The sequence below is a fragment of the Chelonia mydas genome, chromosome 11, assembly GCF_015237465.2.
Source record: "Chelonia mydas isolate rCheMyd1 chromosome 11, rCheMyd1.pri.v2, whole genome shotgun sequence".
NCBI lineage: Eukaryota > Metazoa > Chordata > Testudines > Cheloniidae > Chelonia > Chelonia mydas.
In genome coordinates, this window is record NC_051251.2 from 64,469,731 (window position 1) to 64,487,482 (window position 17,752).

The following is a 17,752-nucleotide window of genomic DNA, read 5'->3' on the forward strand; positions in this document are numbered from 1 at the left end:
CCCGCCATGTGCCCAAACTCCTCTGGGCTGCAAGCAATGGATGTGGTGGGGCGAGTCTTGCAAGGAGAAGGGATTAAGTAACATGCCTGGAACTGGTGGAGAGAGTCAGGAGAGTAGTGGGTGGAGTTTTCTTTTAACAAAAAGGGTGGGGAGCCAGCAGGGGTTTCTCCTACCAGGATGGTATAATAAGGGAAGACATCTTGATTCTCTGGGGGCTTGAGTTATTCTCCTCCTAGAGCTCTCAGTCAGCAGGAAACTGCTTGTATTCCCCTTCCCAAGACACTGGTGCCGGCGCAGTACGCAGCACTGCTGGGGACTCCAACAGCTACAGCCTGGGCAGCGTTTTCTGAACCGGCCCTGATTGCATTGCAATTTTTTCTTGCTTTGAGGAGCTGCTGACCCTGACATGCCAAGCCCTTGACCATTTTCTTTTTTATGATCAATAGCCTTCTATATTATGGTGTCCAGTTTGTCCTGTAAAGGTCACACTCGTCTTCCTTATTCTCCTCCACACTAATCTTGTAAAACTGATCATTCAGACTCCTTCCTTTAGAATGCTATATGGGTGTCATTTTTAATAAGAGGTCAGTCAGTGTTAGCACTACAGACCATCAACATTCAGGGCCACAATCCCTCTGCTTCCCAATACAACCTTCTCGCTGCAGCCATGTTCTCAGTCTGCCTCTGGCCTACAGGTATTATAGACGCACCGGGCTGAATTCTGCTCTCATTGATACTGGTGTAACTCTGTTGGCTTCTCTGCTACCTACTTATAATGTTTCCAGAGGAAGGGGAAGGGTGATCTGGGGCCTGGACTGGAACTCAGGAGATCTGGTTTCAGTTCCCATCTCTGTCTCCCAAACATCCCGGGTGCCTGACCCTGTTGATGTCAGTGGCAAAGCTCTCCTTGTCAATGAGGCCAGGATTTCACCCATAAACTTTTCTGTGCCTCAGTTCCCCATCTGTAACATGGGGATGAAAATGCTTCTTTTCTTCCCCTCTTTGTCTGGTCTGTTTAAATTGGATGTTCGCTGGGGCAGGATTCTCTTGCTAGATGCATAGTCCAAGTGAAAATGGAGCCCCGGTTTTGGTTTGGGCCTCCGGGCACCGCTGTAAAACAAATAATACTAAAGAACTTTCTTCAAGTGTTTCTAACTGAGCGGAAAGAGACACTGGGCCAATGTGGGTTCTCAGTGTGGTAATTCCAGCAACTGTAAAGATCTGCAGTGGTGCAAACGAGAACAGAAACTTATTGCACCGTCTCTCTCTTTCGAAGAATGTCTGGAAAAACATACAGGAAGTTCCTTCTTGTAGTGTCCTGGGGAGGTACAAAGAACTGAAAAATATTCAGGTACCATGATCAAGACACCTGGTGTTGGGCTATTCAGCCAGAGAAAACGCTATTTTCAGTTACTGGCATGGTACCTAGTCACTTGTTAAGATCTTCATTCATAGTTGTCATGTTTCTAGTATCTCTGTGCGTTTACCTCTCAGTATGCAGAACATTTTAAAACTTTAATGTTGATTTTCATTTCTCAGGAAGAAAATGTGAAGACTGTCCTGATGAACCCCAATATTGCCTCAGTCCAGACCAATGAGGTTGGCTTAAAGCAGGCTGACACGGTCTACTTCCTCCCCATCACCCCACAGTTTGTCACAGAGGTCATCAAAGCAGAAAGGCCAGATGGGTTAATTCTGGGCATGGGTGGCCAGACAGCTCTCAACTGTGGTAAGTACTGTGGAATTGTAGCTGTATTAATCTCTCTAGCCCCACATCCGTCACCTTTATACCTGGCTCTGCCTGATCAAACCTATAGCAATCTCAGCCAGAACATTTCATTCACTTACAAATGTTTATAAGCAGAGATATTGGTCTAATGGACTGATATAAGTATTAATTTAATTGTACCTATTGAATATGACTTGTAGTGGCTATATTTTATAGTTATCAGTTATACAGAACTGTTATAGACGTTTCATGCAACAGTGTTTTGCAATTGCAGCTTATAAATCTTGGTTTGGACAACAGATTTGGGGCGTGTTCTCTACCTAAACATTAAGATGAAGATTGAAAAGGGAAGCTAGAGGGATAGTGGTGCTTAGTTTAGCTTAGCATGGCAGCACCAACTGGCACTGCTCCATTTAGGATCAGAGATGGCTCCAAACCACAAAATTCAGATCTAGATGCAGCTTTCATAGATTTTAAGGCCTACAGGGATTACTGTGATCATCTAGTCTGACCTCCTGTAAAACACAGGCCAAAGCACCTCACCCCATAATCTCTGCACCAAACCCATCATCTTCTGATGAAGTATAGCTTATCTTTTAGAAAGATATCCAGTCTTGATTTAAAGATTTAAAGTGAGAGGAAATCCACCACATTCCATTCTAATGCTTCAAAGAATAAGTGTGTCCAAATTCAAGGTTTTGGTCCTAAGTAGTATAAAAGGAAGATACATTTGCAAAATCCAGACTGGATCTGGGTGCAGATTGTGGCTGTCCCCAAGGTTTGCAGGTATTTGAATCTGTGTGCTGTTGTATTTAGGAATTTCCGTAGTTAGCATTATCCCACTTTTAATAGAAAACAATGTTTAAAACGGGAACATCTAGCTGTGACCTGAAACATGTCAAATTAAATGTAAATGTTTCATGTTTATTTTATTACAGTACCGTACATACTGGTTCATTAGCCTGTTCATTTATAAGATGACCCCCCGAGATGGTTAGGTAAAAATAGAAAAAATTGTATGACCCTTTCATAAGCCGACCCTATATTTCAGGGGTTGGCAAACTTTGGCTCCTGGCCCATTAGGGCAAGCCACTAGTGGGCCTGGACATTTTGTTTACCTGGAGCATTCACAGGCATGGAGCCCCTCAGCTCCCAGTGGCCGCGGTTTGCCATTCCCAGTAAATGGGAGCTGCGGGAAGTGGTGCACCTATTGGCTGGGAACAGCGAACTGCAGCCACAGGGAGCTGAGGGGCTCCATGCCTGCAGACTCTCCAGGTAAACAAAACGACAATGTATTAGATATTCAATTCAGTGATTCCAAAGAGTTTTAAAAATCATCAAATTTTGGTGTAGACCCATTTATAAGCCAACCACTGCTCTTTGATGCGTCACTTTTTTACCAAAAATATTCGGCTTATGAATGAGTATAGAGTGTATTTCCAAAAAGGGTGGTAATTTAGGATTTCCCATAATTCCATCCTGTTACAGTAGATATGGAAGGAGAAACCCACGCTGTCTTTACAAACTTAAACTTTATCACTACCTAACAGCTCTTTAGGATTGCCCATTCTTTGGATCATTTAGAATTACACAGGTTTAGCATTGAGACTGCACTCCATGGAACATCCCTTCATAGAGAGGGACGTGGTTAAGATTGTCTAACAGAACTTGTCTGTCTCTAACTTTAATGATCTTTCAATTTCATTGGTTAGATGGAATTAGAACGACATGGGGCTTGTTTTCCATTGCCCTATATCTTGTGTAATCATCTACACCCGGGCAAAGTGTGTGTGAAATGTTTCCAAATCAAAATGGTAGTGCTTTCTTACATCCTTTACGTGCAGCCATCCATGTTGACACATGGAAGAAGAGAATTAAGCCATATATGTGTGACTATGCCACTGGCCTGCTTGCTCCTCTGCTCAGAATCTGCTTCAGGTACTTGTTGCCCCAATTCAGGAAAGTATCCCTATTTCTAGACGTCACATCATCGAATGCTTAAATTTAGTCACATACTTAAGTGCTTTCTTGAATGTATTGGTTTTGGCACTGAATTTTGACCGTTCAAATTGAGAAACTATGGCGGTGGGGACCGTGTATGGACTCAGCTAGCTAGCTGCAAAGCCAGATTCCCCATTCGCTTTCCTTTCTGTACAGCATAGGTGCTCTGACTCTAACTCCATTCTTTCCACAGGAGTGGAGCTGTTCAGACGAGGTGTTTTGAAGGAGTATGGAGTGAAGGTCCTGGGGACGTCTGTTGAAGCCATCATGGCCACTGAGGACAGGCAACTGTTTTCTGACAAACTGACCGAGATTAATGAGAAGATCGCTCCCAGCTTTGCTGTGGAATCGGTAAATGCGAGGAGCTCGGAGACGCAAGGCTGCCACGCTTGGCTTTATTGTTCTTTAAACAGCTGAAACCAAATGCATACTTAGTGTAAATCCATGAAGTCAATGGAGATGTACCAAGTAGGGATCTGGTGCATTGAAGTCAGAAGGGATGGCCAGGTGTATCTGAGGGAAAAATTTGGCTCCTGGAGTCACAACAAAGGCATAATTCTTTTCTCTTGTCTAATTTGGGGAAGTGCCTTATTGATGGGTTTCCCAGTACACTATATAACCTGATGTGTACACTTGAATCAGGTTAGTCCTTGTCGTTTTATTTGACATTTATTCCTGTCTGCTTTAAGATTGAAGATGCTTTGAATGCAGCAGAAAAGATCGGCTACCCAGTCATGATACGCTCTGCCTATGCTCTGGGTGGACTAGGGTCAGGTATATGTCCTGACAAAGAGAGACTGCTGGATCTTGGGACCAAGGTATGTGTGCAGTTGATAGCTATAGGGATCTACCTTGCCATCTGCTTTAATATATTCTTGTAATAGTCACAGATTAGTCTAGATCTACATACTTTATCTTACTGGTAAAACATTATCTTGATGCCCTCTAAGGTTCTGTCTTCATAATACTTGCCATTGACTTGGGTAGTATGAATGATTAAGTAACATTGTTCATGGCTGTTAAATTCTGCCAGAAACGATTCATAATTTGAGCAAATGTTTCAGCAGTTTTGGTCAAAAAGCAATATAAGGCCTCTTTTCTCCTGCTCTCAGGAGCTATTGTCACAGGGAAGATGCAGAGAAAGTAAAAGCCTACACTGAGCTTAGCTATAACTAAGGGCCAGGAACAGAGAGACTGACAGGATTAGGCCATTTTTGTATTTGGTTCTGAACTGTGAAATTTGTGCGGTGCCAGAATCCTGTGAGGAACCTGCCTGTCAGCTCTTTTGTACTCACTAGAGCGGGACAAAAATTGTCAATAATTTTTCCACAGGAAATGTAGCATTTTTTAAAAATTTCCCGTAAAAACAAACCAGAAAGCAGAAAATGTGGGTAACATTTTTCAGGTTGGGGTTAAAATTGTTCCATTTTTGAAAGCCTGGGTTTTTGATTTTCCATAGAAAAACAGGAAAACAATTTGACTACAATGAAAATTTTTGTTTTGATTAAAAAGTTGTTTTTTAGTTTAAAAAAAATCTTCATATTTTTTCCCAGCCAACTTTACTAATATTATTGAATATTTTTTTTAAAAAAGCTTAAAATTTACTCTCTAAAAAGTATTTTAGCCTGCCAAGACCCAAATGTTGGAAACTCAGTATTAACATCTAGGACAAACACTTGGAATCCTAACAAAGATAAATATAGATCAAGGACCAGTTAGTTTAACGTGATGTGTTTTTTTTCTATAATTTCAGTCCCATGTTTCATTTGCTCTGATGGGGATAATTAACTAGATTAAAACATGGAACAGCACAAGTAGGACTCTGTGACGCAAAGGTTAGATTTGTGATTAAAGCAAAGAGCAGCACAGTGTAGGCAGACCTGAAGTCAACAAAATCCACTAGGCTCCAGGTTAGAATATCCTCTACAGTGGGGCCTGATGGTATAGCTGATGCACACGGTATAGGTAGGGTTGCCAACTTTCTACTTGCACAAAACTGAACACCCTTGCCCCACCCCCTGCCCTGTCCCTGCTCATTCCATCCCCCCTCTCTCTGTCACTTGGTCTCCCCCACCTTCACTCACTCGTTCATTTTCATCAGGCTGGGACGGGGGTTGGAGTGCCGGGGGGGAGGGAGATGCTCCAGATGGGGGTGTGGGCTCTGGGGTGGAGCTAGGGATGAGGAGTTTGGGGTGCAGGAGGGTGCTCCGGGATGGGGCTGAGGGGTTCGGAGGGTGGGAGGGAGATCAGGGCAGAGGCAGGGATGGGGTTTGAGGTGTGGGCTCTGGGAGGGAGTTTGCGTGTGGGAGGGGGATCAGATCAGGGGCAGGGGGCTGGGGCATGGGAGGGGGTGAGGGGTGAAGGCTCTGAGTGGCACTTACCTCAGGCAGCTCCCAGAAGCAGTGGCATGTCCCCCCTCTGGCTCCTACTTGGAGGTGTGGCCAGGTGGCTCTGCGTGATGCCCCCTCTGCAGGTGCCACCTCCACAGATCCCATTGGCCATGATTCCCAGCCAGTGGGAGCTATGGAGCCAGCGCTTGGGGTGGGGGAAGAGCACGGCGCCTTCTGGCTGCTTCTACACTTAGGAGACAGAGAGGGGACATGCTGCTGCTTCCAAGAGCCAGGCGGAGCCACGGCAGGCAGGAAGCCTGCCTTAGCCCCGCTGTGCTGCCACCCAGACTTTTAACGGCCCAGTCAGCAGTGCTGATCGGAACCGCCAGGGTCCCTTTTCAATGGGGCGTTCCAGTCGAAAACTGGACGCCTGGCAACCCTAGGTATAGCTTTATTGAAATCAATGGGCATCTGCCCATTTACAACAGTGGGGGATCTGGCCTTGTGTTCCTCGGAGTTTGATTGACACAATGCACTGATGCTCCTCACTGCATTGCTGTTTTTATGAGGCATGGGGCCCTGGAGAAAGATCTAAACTGAGGAGCCAGCATGAGTAGGAGTATCTCCTTTTTTCTTAGTTAAGCAGAATGTGCTAATGCTTTCCTTACCCATCAGACTCATTAGGACAAAGAGGTAAATTAGCAGGTAGATTACTAATATCGCACATGTCCATGATGACACATTTCCATTTCATCAGAATGGATTAAAAATATTTAGCAGAAAAAAGTAAATGAACTCGGATACAAACATTTCATGTTTCCTTTTGGACTTCAGTAATAAATTATATTCAACAACAACAAAACCCAACCAGCCCTACCAAAACAAGACACTCCACTCCACATGCTTCTTTGGGGAGAGGATGAGAGAACAAACACCACATGACAGATGGGTAGTCATGTTGTTTAATTCACTATTGGAAGGCTCTCAGATACGATGGAGATGAGCATGGAATTAAAAACCTATATAGAATAGAATAGAAAAAGGACAGGAATTACTGCTAGAAAGGAAGGAGTGCAAGGTTGTAAACACTCGACCAAGGAACATTTTTTTTTATATCATACTCTGTTGTCTTCATTCCCTGCAATATCTGCAAATTTTCAGTTATATTGCCCTTAAGACTCCTTTTCCAAATGCAAACAAGTCTAATTTTATTTGGTTCTTGTTTGACTGTGATTCTGTGCAAGGGAATTCCATTGATGCAAATAAGAGCTTTTATGTGAAAATTGATGATTAATATTAGTCTACATTACCGTAGTGCCAGCAAGCTTGGGGCCCCATGGTGTTTGATGCTGGAGGACAACCGTGGCTGTCAAAGGCCCAGGTCCTCTGCTACTGAAGTCAATGGGAGCAGTGCCATTGATACCAGTGGGCACAGCGTGAGGCCTTAAGGCCCCATCGCAAGATACAAACATGTTATAGCATAGTTGGCATTTATCATGTTACATGTTGTAGACATGGCCTAAGTGTCACGAACTGAGATGTGGGTGGTGATGCCTAGTGGTTGGAGCAGGAGCTAGGCTGATGGGTTTAAGAGCAGGTTTGCTGACTTCCTTGTCCCATCAAGTGTTGTGGTCCATCAGGCGGCCCTGCTGTGGCTCAACTGTGTTCATAGGCTACCATGACACTAAGTAATTTAAACGTTGGCTGCAAAATTAAGGGAAAAAAGGAGGCAGAGGAAAGGATGGTCTGATAATGTGTGTGTTATTTTCTATGTTCCATGTGAGATTTAACTAACCCCTTGTATAAGAGTTAATATTAATGTCAATGTATCCATTTGGATTGTACCCGTTTAGCAACTCAGGAATGTTTTCTGGGTTAGTTTTAGAATAATTCATAACTCTTGCTTCTGGTCAGTACATCACAGTAATTAGCGGTGTTAATAGTGTTGTTAATTCAGCAGTGTGTCCAAGCACCCATTGCTTCGTCCGCTATTTAATTTGACACAGAGAAGTTGTCCCAGTGAAGTCAGTGGGGCTACTCGCAGCCCTAAAATTAAGCGTGTGTGTAAGTGTTTGCAGAAATGGCACTTCATTTTTTTTATTTTAATTTATATTTCTCGTTTCTGTTGCTAGGCCAAAGGTCCTCATTTCTTTTGTATCCAATCACATTGTTTTCCATGACATTTAAATGAGGCTAATGCAAAATAAAAGTTACAGGGCAATTGTCACATAATCATTAATACCTAGCTCTTACATAGTGCTTTTCATCAGTAGGTCTCAAAGTTTGTTTCAAAGGAAGCCAGTAGCTTCACCTACGTTTTATAGATGGGGAAACTGAGGCACAGAGGGTGGAAATAATTTGCGCAGAGTCACTCAGTGGTGGCAGAGCCTTAAATACAGGAATGGGTCCAGTTCAGTTACATGTGCTTAATAAAAATGTATTTCTTCCTTTGTATCCCCCTGCTGTCTGTCTTCCCTAACTGATTCTTCAACCTGCTCCCCAGGCATTTGCAGTAACCAACCAAATTCTAGTGGAGAGGTCTGTTGTTGGCTGGAAGGAGATAGAGTATGAAGTTGTGAGAGATGCATCTGACAACTGTATCACCGTCTGTAATATGGAAAATGTTGATGCTATGGGAGTTCATACTGGTAGGTTCTTTATAGCTCACCGTAGATTGCATTTAGATCAGCATTTTCATATAATGTCTTTCTGCCGACTATAGATAATACACTTACCTGGCTGGTGAGAGAGAGGATGTAGGATACTTAGCAGATCTAAGTGCTACTGGATATGATGGAACACACTTTTCAATACCCTAAGTCCGTCCCTATTGTCTCTTATTTCACACGATAACATAGTCCGTCCCTTGCCTTGAAATGCCCCAAAACAGGCATCTTCCATCACACCTGGTGTTCAAAACTTGTAAGACGCAGTAGGTTTGCAGAGACATGACCAGAATTTATTGCCATCAAACTCTTGTGTTTTTCCTTCCGGCAAACAGGAGATTCCATCGTAGTGGCTCCCAGCCAGACACTGTCCAACGAGGAATTTCAGATGCTGAGGGAAAGTGCCATCAAGGTCGTCCGACACTTGGGCATTGTGGGGGAATGCAACATCCAGTATGCCCTGCATCCTACCTCCCTGGAGTACTGCATCATTGAGGTCAATGCCAGACTCTCCAGAAGCTCTGCCTTGGCATCCAAGGCCACAGGGTAAGGCAGGAAATAAAAGCTAGGGTAGGGGAAAGGGGCAGGGAACTAGGGTATTACAAATGGAAACCCTCTCAGGAAGGGGACCTAGTAGCTGGTTTTAGAGAGTACATTCTCTGGCATTGGTACGTTGGCTGCAAATCATCTCTGGAACGCAAAGGACTTGGTTATTAACGAGCTCTCTGCCAGATTGAATCAAATGGTCTTGCTAGCTGTCTTTGTTTTGTTGGCTAATCATAAACTAATCGAGATAACGATGGTCAAATCTGGCTGGTTAAAATTGGCTTCTTAATTGTACTCTGCGGATGCTGTTGAGAAGTGCAAATTAGTCCTTAATTTACAGTTCTCAACAACTCTTGCAGTTGTCAAAGCCCTGTAGCAAACTGGAGACAAACAGTAATAAGTGACAGCAAGCATTTGATTGATTTCATTGTGTTAGCTGACTTCTCAGTGACACAAATCCATTTTTGTCTTGTGTCGCAGTAAATACGTCTATAAAACAGTAGCCTGGCATACACAGAACAAAGAAAGCTTTGCAATGAGGGATCTACCATTGCAATCCTGAAAGGTGTTGAGTACCCACATCTCCTATTGCTTCACTGGGAGTTGAGGGCACCCAGCATTCCTTAAATTTGAACCATCATTTGATTCTCCAAAAAAAAAAAAAAAAAAAAAATAGCACCAGCTTGTAAAACCTGTTCCATCAGCTTTAGAACCGTACTCTGGAAATTCCAGTCCTGGCAGATTCACAGATGGAAATGGGTTTGGTGTTTAGATCTTGGTCCCCATTTGGCTACATGACAGAAACACTGCAGAATTGGGCTTTTTCCTAAGAATGGTGCTGTGTGGATTGTGACTGGTTGGAAGATGCTTTTGCCGCTAATGAGGACCTCTGCATTTTGTACAAATATTATAGGAATGTGAGAGAGGACTGTTCCTCCAGGGTGTTGTTTGACAGAAGGCTACAAAATCTCAGTTTGGATTTTTGCCTCTGACTATCTGTGAAGTGCTCAGAGTCAGAGAGCTAAAGAATTCCTTCAGTCTGCTAGCTTGAGGGCATACATTATCTTATATTAACCTATGCCCACAAAAGTTCCTTTTTTGGTGAAAGAGTGAATGGTTTTGTGACCTGTATGGAGAAGAGGAATTTGGATTGGAAACTCTCCAGGATGGGGACTGTCTTTTTGTTATGTGCTTGTATAGCACCTATTATAATGGTGCCCTAGTTGGTAACTGCAATATAAATAATAATAAGAATTAATAATGGTCTGAATGGGTTTGCTGTCAATTACCGTCTATGAAAGAACACATGCCAGAAGAGGTACTCCAGCAGCCCATATTCAATTATTAGCATTTCCAGCTGCTCTGTAGTTATCATTGTTCCATGGTTTGGTGGTGATTCCAAGTAGGCAGTTCTTAAAGATGAGAACATTCCTGTTATAATGAAATAAACTAACCTCTACCCCAGCCAACGAGGCTTTCTCAGTCAGATGAAAGTTGTGCAAGATGATGTTCGTGGCAAACGTTCGGGCAATTGGGAATCCTGCTGGATGATTTATAATCACTTGGCTTCCGCAAACTGGATTATATCAATTTCGCTGCCCAGTTATCACCACACCCTTGTTGCTTTTGGGCTGATTTCTGCCCCCATTTAGACCTGTCCAGTCTCGCTGATTTCAACCCCCTGAAAGCCCAGGACACTGCCCAGGGTAACTGATGGGAGAATTTAGCTCTGAATTCAAAGGTACCTTTGGGGCTTTTGAGAAATACGTCAATCATGCTGACTCGTCGAGTCCAGCAATGTTCCCCAGCAGACTGGGGCAATCATCTGTTACCTAAAAAGACTAAAATCTGCTTTTCGCTTTCATTTGCTGAGTGGACATTACTAATTCAGCTTTCCTTCTGCGCTGGAGTCACTCAGGCTGCAAGAATGCCACATGCTACTCCAACAGAGCTGGCTGAAAAACGACTGCAAAGGCTATTCTGGCTCCTTCCAAACTGACACAAAGGCTCCTCTGTTCTGAGCATAAACATTTGGCTTCTAGTACATGCAGATAAACACTAATCCCAGCTCTGATCTGCTACAGTCAAGCCACTGATCTAAGATGTTCAGTTGCCCTTATTTGCTGAAATAAGATGGACTCTCACTGTAGGTTATGCAGATATACACTTGCGTTGCTACTATGTTTAAAGGGCACTCGCTCATCCCTGTTGTAAAGTGTCCGCTTTCCCATAGCACTCACTCTCCGTGTCTCTCCCTCCTCCTCCTTTCCCTCTTGAGCTGCCTAACTGCAGTGAAACACCAAACTTTTCAGGTGTTGCAAAGATTTCACAGAGGATAGTCAATTTGCCAGCTTTTAATGATTGTCCAGTCCATGTTCCTGCCTAAGTCACTCAGTGCTAAACTTACTTATATAAGCACATACCTATAGTATAACCCCTGCTCCCCCATATGTGGGCTTTTCATTCCCTCCCCGAGGCAGAAGTAAACCCTTCTGTTTTTGTTAATTGTTGGTGTTAGAGTAGCACCTAGAGGATCAGGATCAGGGCCCGATGGAGCTAGACGTGTACAGACACAAAGTAAAATGTAGGCCATGCTCAGAGAGTTTACATGCTAAAGACACAAGATAGACAAAGGGTGGGAGAGAGGAAATATTCTCATCATCCCAATTTTACAGCAGGAGAACTGGGGCATGGAGGGTTTAAGTGCTGCGTGTAAGGTCACACAGGCACTCTGTAGCAGAGCCAGGAACTGACCTCCATCCCCTGAATCCCAATCCGGTGCCTGAGCCACAGACCATCTTTCCTCCTTAATAGCTGATTCCTACTCCAGCGCTCTGTACATGCCCCTTATGATCTACATGCTGTAGCCGAGCTTACTGCTGCTCTCCAGTGAGCTGCAGTAACATACCATGTGCCAGGAGTGGAGCGCCATCCCTACAGACTGCAGTTACTATTTTTATTAAAGGAGCTTCAGAGGGTTATAGATTTCCTTGCCCTCTACAGTACCAACCATGATACTAAAAAATGCCTCCCTCCTTCATCTCTGCCAGGTACCCATTAGCATTTATTGCCGCCAAGATCGCCCTGGGGATCCCCTTGCCGGAGATCAAGAATGTAGTATCAGGAAAAACCTCTGCCTGCTTTGAGCCCAGCCTGGATTACATGGTTGCCAAGATACCTCGCTGGGACCTGGACCGCTTTCAGGGCACCTCTAGCCAGATTGGCAGCTCCATGAAGAGCGTGGGAGAGGTGAGTGTGGAGAAATTCTCTCCATTTCCTTTCCCTCTCCTATGAAATTTAACTTTTCTCCCTTGTCTACTCTCTGGATGCTGGTTCTTTCTAGTCTGCCAGCCAAACGAATGCTGAGGAGGATTTAGAACCTCAAGGGCCGCTCTTCTAAAAGCAGACGCTAGTTATGCACTCACAATTTGGTTCCAGTTATCCACTGCAGTTACAAAAGTGTTGTGTGTATTTGTGGTTGAACATGACAGCATGGAGACATCAATCAACAAGGTTTTGCCCACTAATCAGGGAGTTAGCTGTCTAACAGCTAGCATTCATTCACTGGGTCTTCAATGTCTTTTGAATGCAAAATTAGCGACCAACTTGGGACATTTTTAACATGTCTGTTGCATGATCTCCATGTTGGGTTGCTGTCCAGAAGGTCAACTGTGGATCAATGAACTCAGTAGAAATAAAATAAGAACTGAGAGAAGAAATCACCCTAAACTGAAAGCAAATTTGTTCTGAACCTCAAACTGTCTTTGGTTTGTAAAAGTGTTATTACCATTTATTAGTCAATACTTGTTCACTTTCACCTTCCTCGACGTTTTCTGGTTCCCTGTGGAAATGCCATTGGGGTGTTTCTAGCATGGCTGTAGAAAATTTGTTTTCCAAATATGTGCAGCCTGGCTTTTCAGCCCCAGTTAATCCAGAGGGTGTGGATAGACATCTGATCTTTTGAGAGCTCATTCAAATCGCCTGAACTGTATCCAGTACCCTTTTCAATAGAGTGATTTGGGACTGTAAAGGCCATTTTAGGCAATAGCATGGCCCCTCTTGAGATTCGTAGATTCCAGAAGGGACCACTGCATAACACAGGCCATTGGACTTCCTTGAATTAATTCCTGCTTCAGGTCCAATTGTTGTGTTTGAACAAGAGCTGAAAACATCCTAGAGCGAAGCGAAGACTCACCGCCGCAGCGCCTCCTGCTGGTCGTCTGGGAATTAGCGCTTCAGCCTCGGAGCACCTCCTGGTGGCCGGTGTCTCGCCTGCCTCAGGCCCCTGCGTCCCTCCTGGACCCCGGTGCCCCTTTACCTCAGGGTTCTGCCCCAGCAGTACCTCCACTCTCTGGGTCTCCCCTCCCAGGGGAACCCCCAACCCTCTACCCCTGCCTTGCCTCAGTGGCTACAGCCAGTCATCATCTACCCCCCTCTCACTGGGGCAAACTGCAGTCTGTAAAGGCCACTCATCACTGGCAAGGGGATCGGACCAGCTGCCTCTGCCTAATCCCCGGCTGCACCTCTGCAACCCCAGTACCTGCTTTGGCCTTTAGCAAGACCCGCAGCCTGGGTATTTGCCAAGCTGGAGCTCCCCAGCTCCTCTTGCCTTTCCCCAGCAGTGCTCTACTCCCGGTACCCTGACCTCCCAGACAGCCACGTCCCTCCCCCTCCACAGCTAGAGAGAGACCCACCCAGCTCCTCCCTGAGCCCCCACAACAGGGCCAGGTGTGGCCCAATTGGGGTGTGGCCCCAGCTGTGGCTGCCTCCCCAATCAGCCCAGCCTTCCTCCACCAGAGCAGGGAAACTGCCCCATTACACATCCACTCTGAAAGATTTAAAAATTTCCAGTGATGGAGAATCCACCACAACCTTTGGGAAGCTGTTCCAGTGGTCAATCACCTTCACTGTTAAAAACATGCACCTTCTTTCTAGCCTGATACTGCCCCTGAAAACAGAACGCAGCACCTGATTTCCTCTTGAAAGGGTCAAATTGCTTTGTCTTAGACAGTTAGTTTCCCTCTCTGAATAGATAGGATAGGCCTTTGGAAATGAGGAACAAAACAGCAATGACTTTTAAAATCTGAATTTAAGACTGGTTAGAACAATGGTGACATCTTCAGCTAATTTTTGAAGAGGAATGAAATGAAGCAAAATGGGTAAATTATCCATTTAATTAGCTAATTACTCATCAATTATCCAAAGCAAAATAATTAATTGTGTACTTTGTTGTCTGTCTTTTTTTTCCCCCTAATGTTTTTCAAGTAGCTCTCTTGCTAAATTATTTTGACAAGTGAGGCCTTACAAACATCCACTCCTCCTCGCTCAAAGAGCACACCCTCAGCATGGTGGGAAGGATTAATTAGAGCTCTAGAGGAAAGCCTTGCCAGGGTGATTGTATTTTTAATAATGTGTGGTGCAGAAGGTCCCTGCAAATATTTATGGTGTTAATGCCCCGTGACTTCATGTTATACATGCACTTTGCACATTTTACTCCAGCTAATAAAGGGTTATATTCTGGAGTGTCCCACCATATGAATACTGAACTGCATTATGAGTTGGACTATCCACATGTATGGGGAAATAAGGAAGGATAAGAACCCCCCGCACCCACGTATTCTCCTGCACAGACTACCTGGACCTTGGGTTCAAGCCAGCAGCCAGTGGACAATGGGAGAAATGGGGAATAGACAGAGCTTTGGCTTCATACTCCCCAGCTAGCATGGGGTGTGCTGAGCTGAGATGGTAGAGAGAGTATTGCAATTTACTGTTGATACAGACAAAGAAGAAATTACCAACCCCCAGAGCAGAGGAGCTGTTTCTCAAAGAGACCCCTCTCAGTCAGAGTGTCTCCTGTGACTGCGTCTGGCATGGTAAAGCTTAAGTCCCCTCCCTAGGCCTGTGCCGGTAACCAGACTCTAGACCACTGTGGTTTTTCTTAGTTGAACTGGCTGGCCTCAGCCTGACAGTTGGTGAGCTCTGTAGTGACAGGCGGAAGGCTCGGAACAGTGGAGCTGTGTGAAAGGGGAGAAAGTTTTCCCATGACACTTTTGCCCCATTTGGTTTCAGATTATTTTTGTGTCCTTTTAAGATTTTGCTTTCTGGTGAAATATACATGTGAACGTTGGAATGAGTTGCAAAGTTTCGATGCAGAATGGACTCACTGGAACTTGGGAATGGGATCATTTTTTTAGGTGAAATAATCATTGAACAGAAACATACTATAGTAGTTACTTAAGGTTTGACATGGGCTCAATGGAAGGGGTGTAGTCTTCTGCCTTTGCTCACTCCTAAGGCTTAAAATTCTATCTGCATGAGGCTTTTCCAACTTTACAGGATTCTCCCGTCATATAACACAGGTGGTTTTTGAAAGCTCCGAGACAGTAATCTTCCTTTGAGTCAGTTCATTGTGTCCCGTAGCATGTTCCCATAGGTTTTAATCTTACCTAATAAGCATCACTGCCATCTGAATAACTGAGAGGGGCAACACCTCAGCACATTAACATGAGAGATTTCTTTGTTACAGGTCATGGCTATTGGGCGCACCTTTGAGGAGTGCTTCCAGAAGGCCCTGAGAATGTGCCACCCGTCTGTGGATGGCTTCACATCACGGCTGCCAATGAATAAAGAGTGGCCGGCCAACTTAGATCTTGAGAAAGAACTGGCTGACCCCTCCAGCATTCGAGTCTATGCAATGGCCAAGGTAATGAAGGACGCAGAGGCTATGGGGTCTACCCTGTTGACTATAGTTACCAGACTGTGTTGGTTGAGGTAATAGAGTGGAATATTCTTTAACCCCTCAGACAGCTGGGATCGATTGGATCAGAAATCCCTAACCAGCTCTCTGACATCTAAAAGACCAGCCGCTAGTCGTTGTTACCACTGAGCTCTGTTTGAGTCACGTCTCATCAGATGCCTTCCCTGTCTCCCTCTCTCCCCGCCCCATGTCAAGGTTTTTCACTGTTGGGGTGATGAATACGATGCCTGTTATGTCGGAAAAGGCGAGAGCTCAGATGCCGTTCACAGCTATTGCCTTTACCCGTGTTCTTCTACTATAGTCAAAAGACAAACACAGGAGAGATGTGGAACCCGATGGAACTTCTGACTGGGCCAAGGTCATACACAGTGTCAACCTATCTTGGCACCATGCTGGGGCCCTCATAAATTAGATGTATCTGGAGCAGATAATAAGAGAAGATTATTAAGATGATGTAGCCCATTTGTGAAATGGTCACAGGGAAATGGGCTTTATTAAAAAAAAATGAAATGTTTAAAAGAAAAAAGAGTTAAATATTTAGCCACATCATAATAATAACGATTAATATCCAGCTCTTATAGCTATACTTTATTCACCTTTGGGGATTTTTAAAAAAAATACTGTGTCCATTGCCTTTGGGATGATAGGCTGGGTTTCCTTTTTACCCAGTGAATGTGGATGGTTCGCTAAAAATAAATTACAAAAACCAAAACCACATAATTAAGCATGTCCAGGAAAGTATGAAGCTTGCATTATCTTCAGAATGAGAAAGAACCAGAGTGGTGTCACGGCTGCAAAGTTTGGTTCTGGATGTGAACTTTTCCATAGTTCAGGGGTATTTCAGGTCAGGGTTTCTGAGCCAATCTATCTTTAAACTATAAATCAGAGTCAGTTTCAAAAGCAGCCAGTTTCTCAACCATTGAAAACCTAAACCTTTCTTGATGACATTTGCTTCTAGCAGATGACAGGACTACGGAATGTGCAGGACCTTGGTAATAAGAGGTACAGATGAGAAGTCAGCAGCAGGGGATGAGCATGCTATATATATGTATATATAAAGAGAGAGCATGAAGCATACATAGCGTATGAAGTTACAGCAGGTGTCAACCAGCATCAGTCCTTATTGAAGTCAATTGGAGTTTGGGCAAAGACTTCATTGGGAGCCAAATTCTGCACTCCTTGCTCAGGCAAAAGTCTTGCTGATGTTAATAGGAGATGAGGAATAATTACTACACGTTTCCAGGCAAATTAGATATTTATGACGTGTTTGTTAACGAGTCTGGCTTACCATCTCCTCTCTTCGGCAGGCCTTGTCCGACGGCGTCCCCGTGGATGATATCCACAAACTCACAGCCATTGACAGATGGTTCATCTATAAGATGCGGGATATTGTGAACATGGAGAAAAGACTGAAGGAACTCAGCAGGTAAGGAAATCAAACAGCTTTCTCTAAGGATACAGGCTTTTTGCTTGGCATCACACAGCTGGGAAACCAGCTGCAGGCTTGTGCACAAACACGAGCAAGGCCGAAAAGTGACTGTCAGTCCTCAGTGCAGCCTGAGTTATCTTAAACCCTAATGTGTTACACTAAGAGGCTACCTCTGCCCATGTAGTAGCAACTGCACTGAAGAGCGCTGCTCTAGGAGTAAAGGCATCTTCTCCATCTCAGCTGATCTTAGGGGTTCTAGAAATACCACCTGGATTTAGAAAGTCCTTGATGTAG

General features: G+C 44.4%; 1 protein-coding gene across 3 annotated transcripts in view; it reads left to right on the top strand.

The window, feature by feature from the left end:
* Positions 1 to 17,752, top strand: part of CPS1 (carbamoyl-phosphate synthase 1) — a 130,108-nt gene that overhangs the window by 51,167 nt on the left and 61,189 nt on the right. For all 3 annotated transcript variants that reach the window (XM_043525745.1, XM_037913020.2, XM_043525746.1), the window contains 8 exons: positions 1,540 to 1,729; positions 3,924 to 4,081; positions 4,420 to 4,548; positions 8,564 to 8,708; positions 9,062 to 9,272; positions 12,323 to 12,521; positions 15,799 to 15,975; positions 17,337 to 17,455. In XM_043525745.1, coding sequence (XP_043381680.1) covers positions 1,540 to 1,729; positions 3,924 to 4,081; positions 4,420 to 4,548; positions 8,564 to 8,708; positions 9,062 to 9,272; positions 12,323 to 12,521; positions 15,799 to 15,975; positions 17,337 to 17,455 — 1,328 coding nt within the window. The remainder of the gene's footprint in view (positions 1 to 1,539; positions 1,730 to 3,923; positions 4,082 to 4,419; positions 4,549 to 8,563; positions 8,709 to 9,061; positions 9,273 to 12,322; positions 12,522 to 15,798; positions 15,976 to 17,336; positions 17,456 to 17,752) is intronic.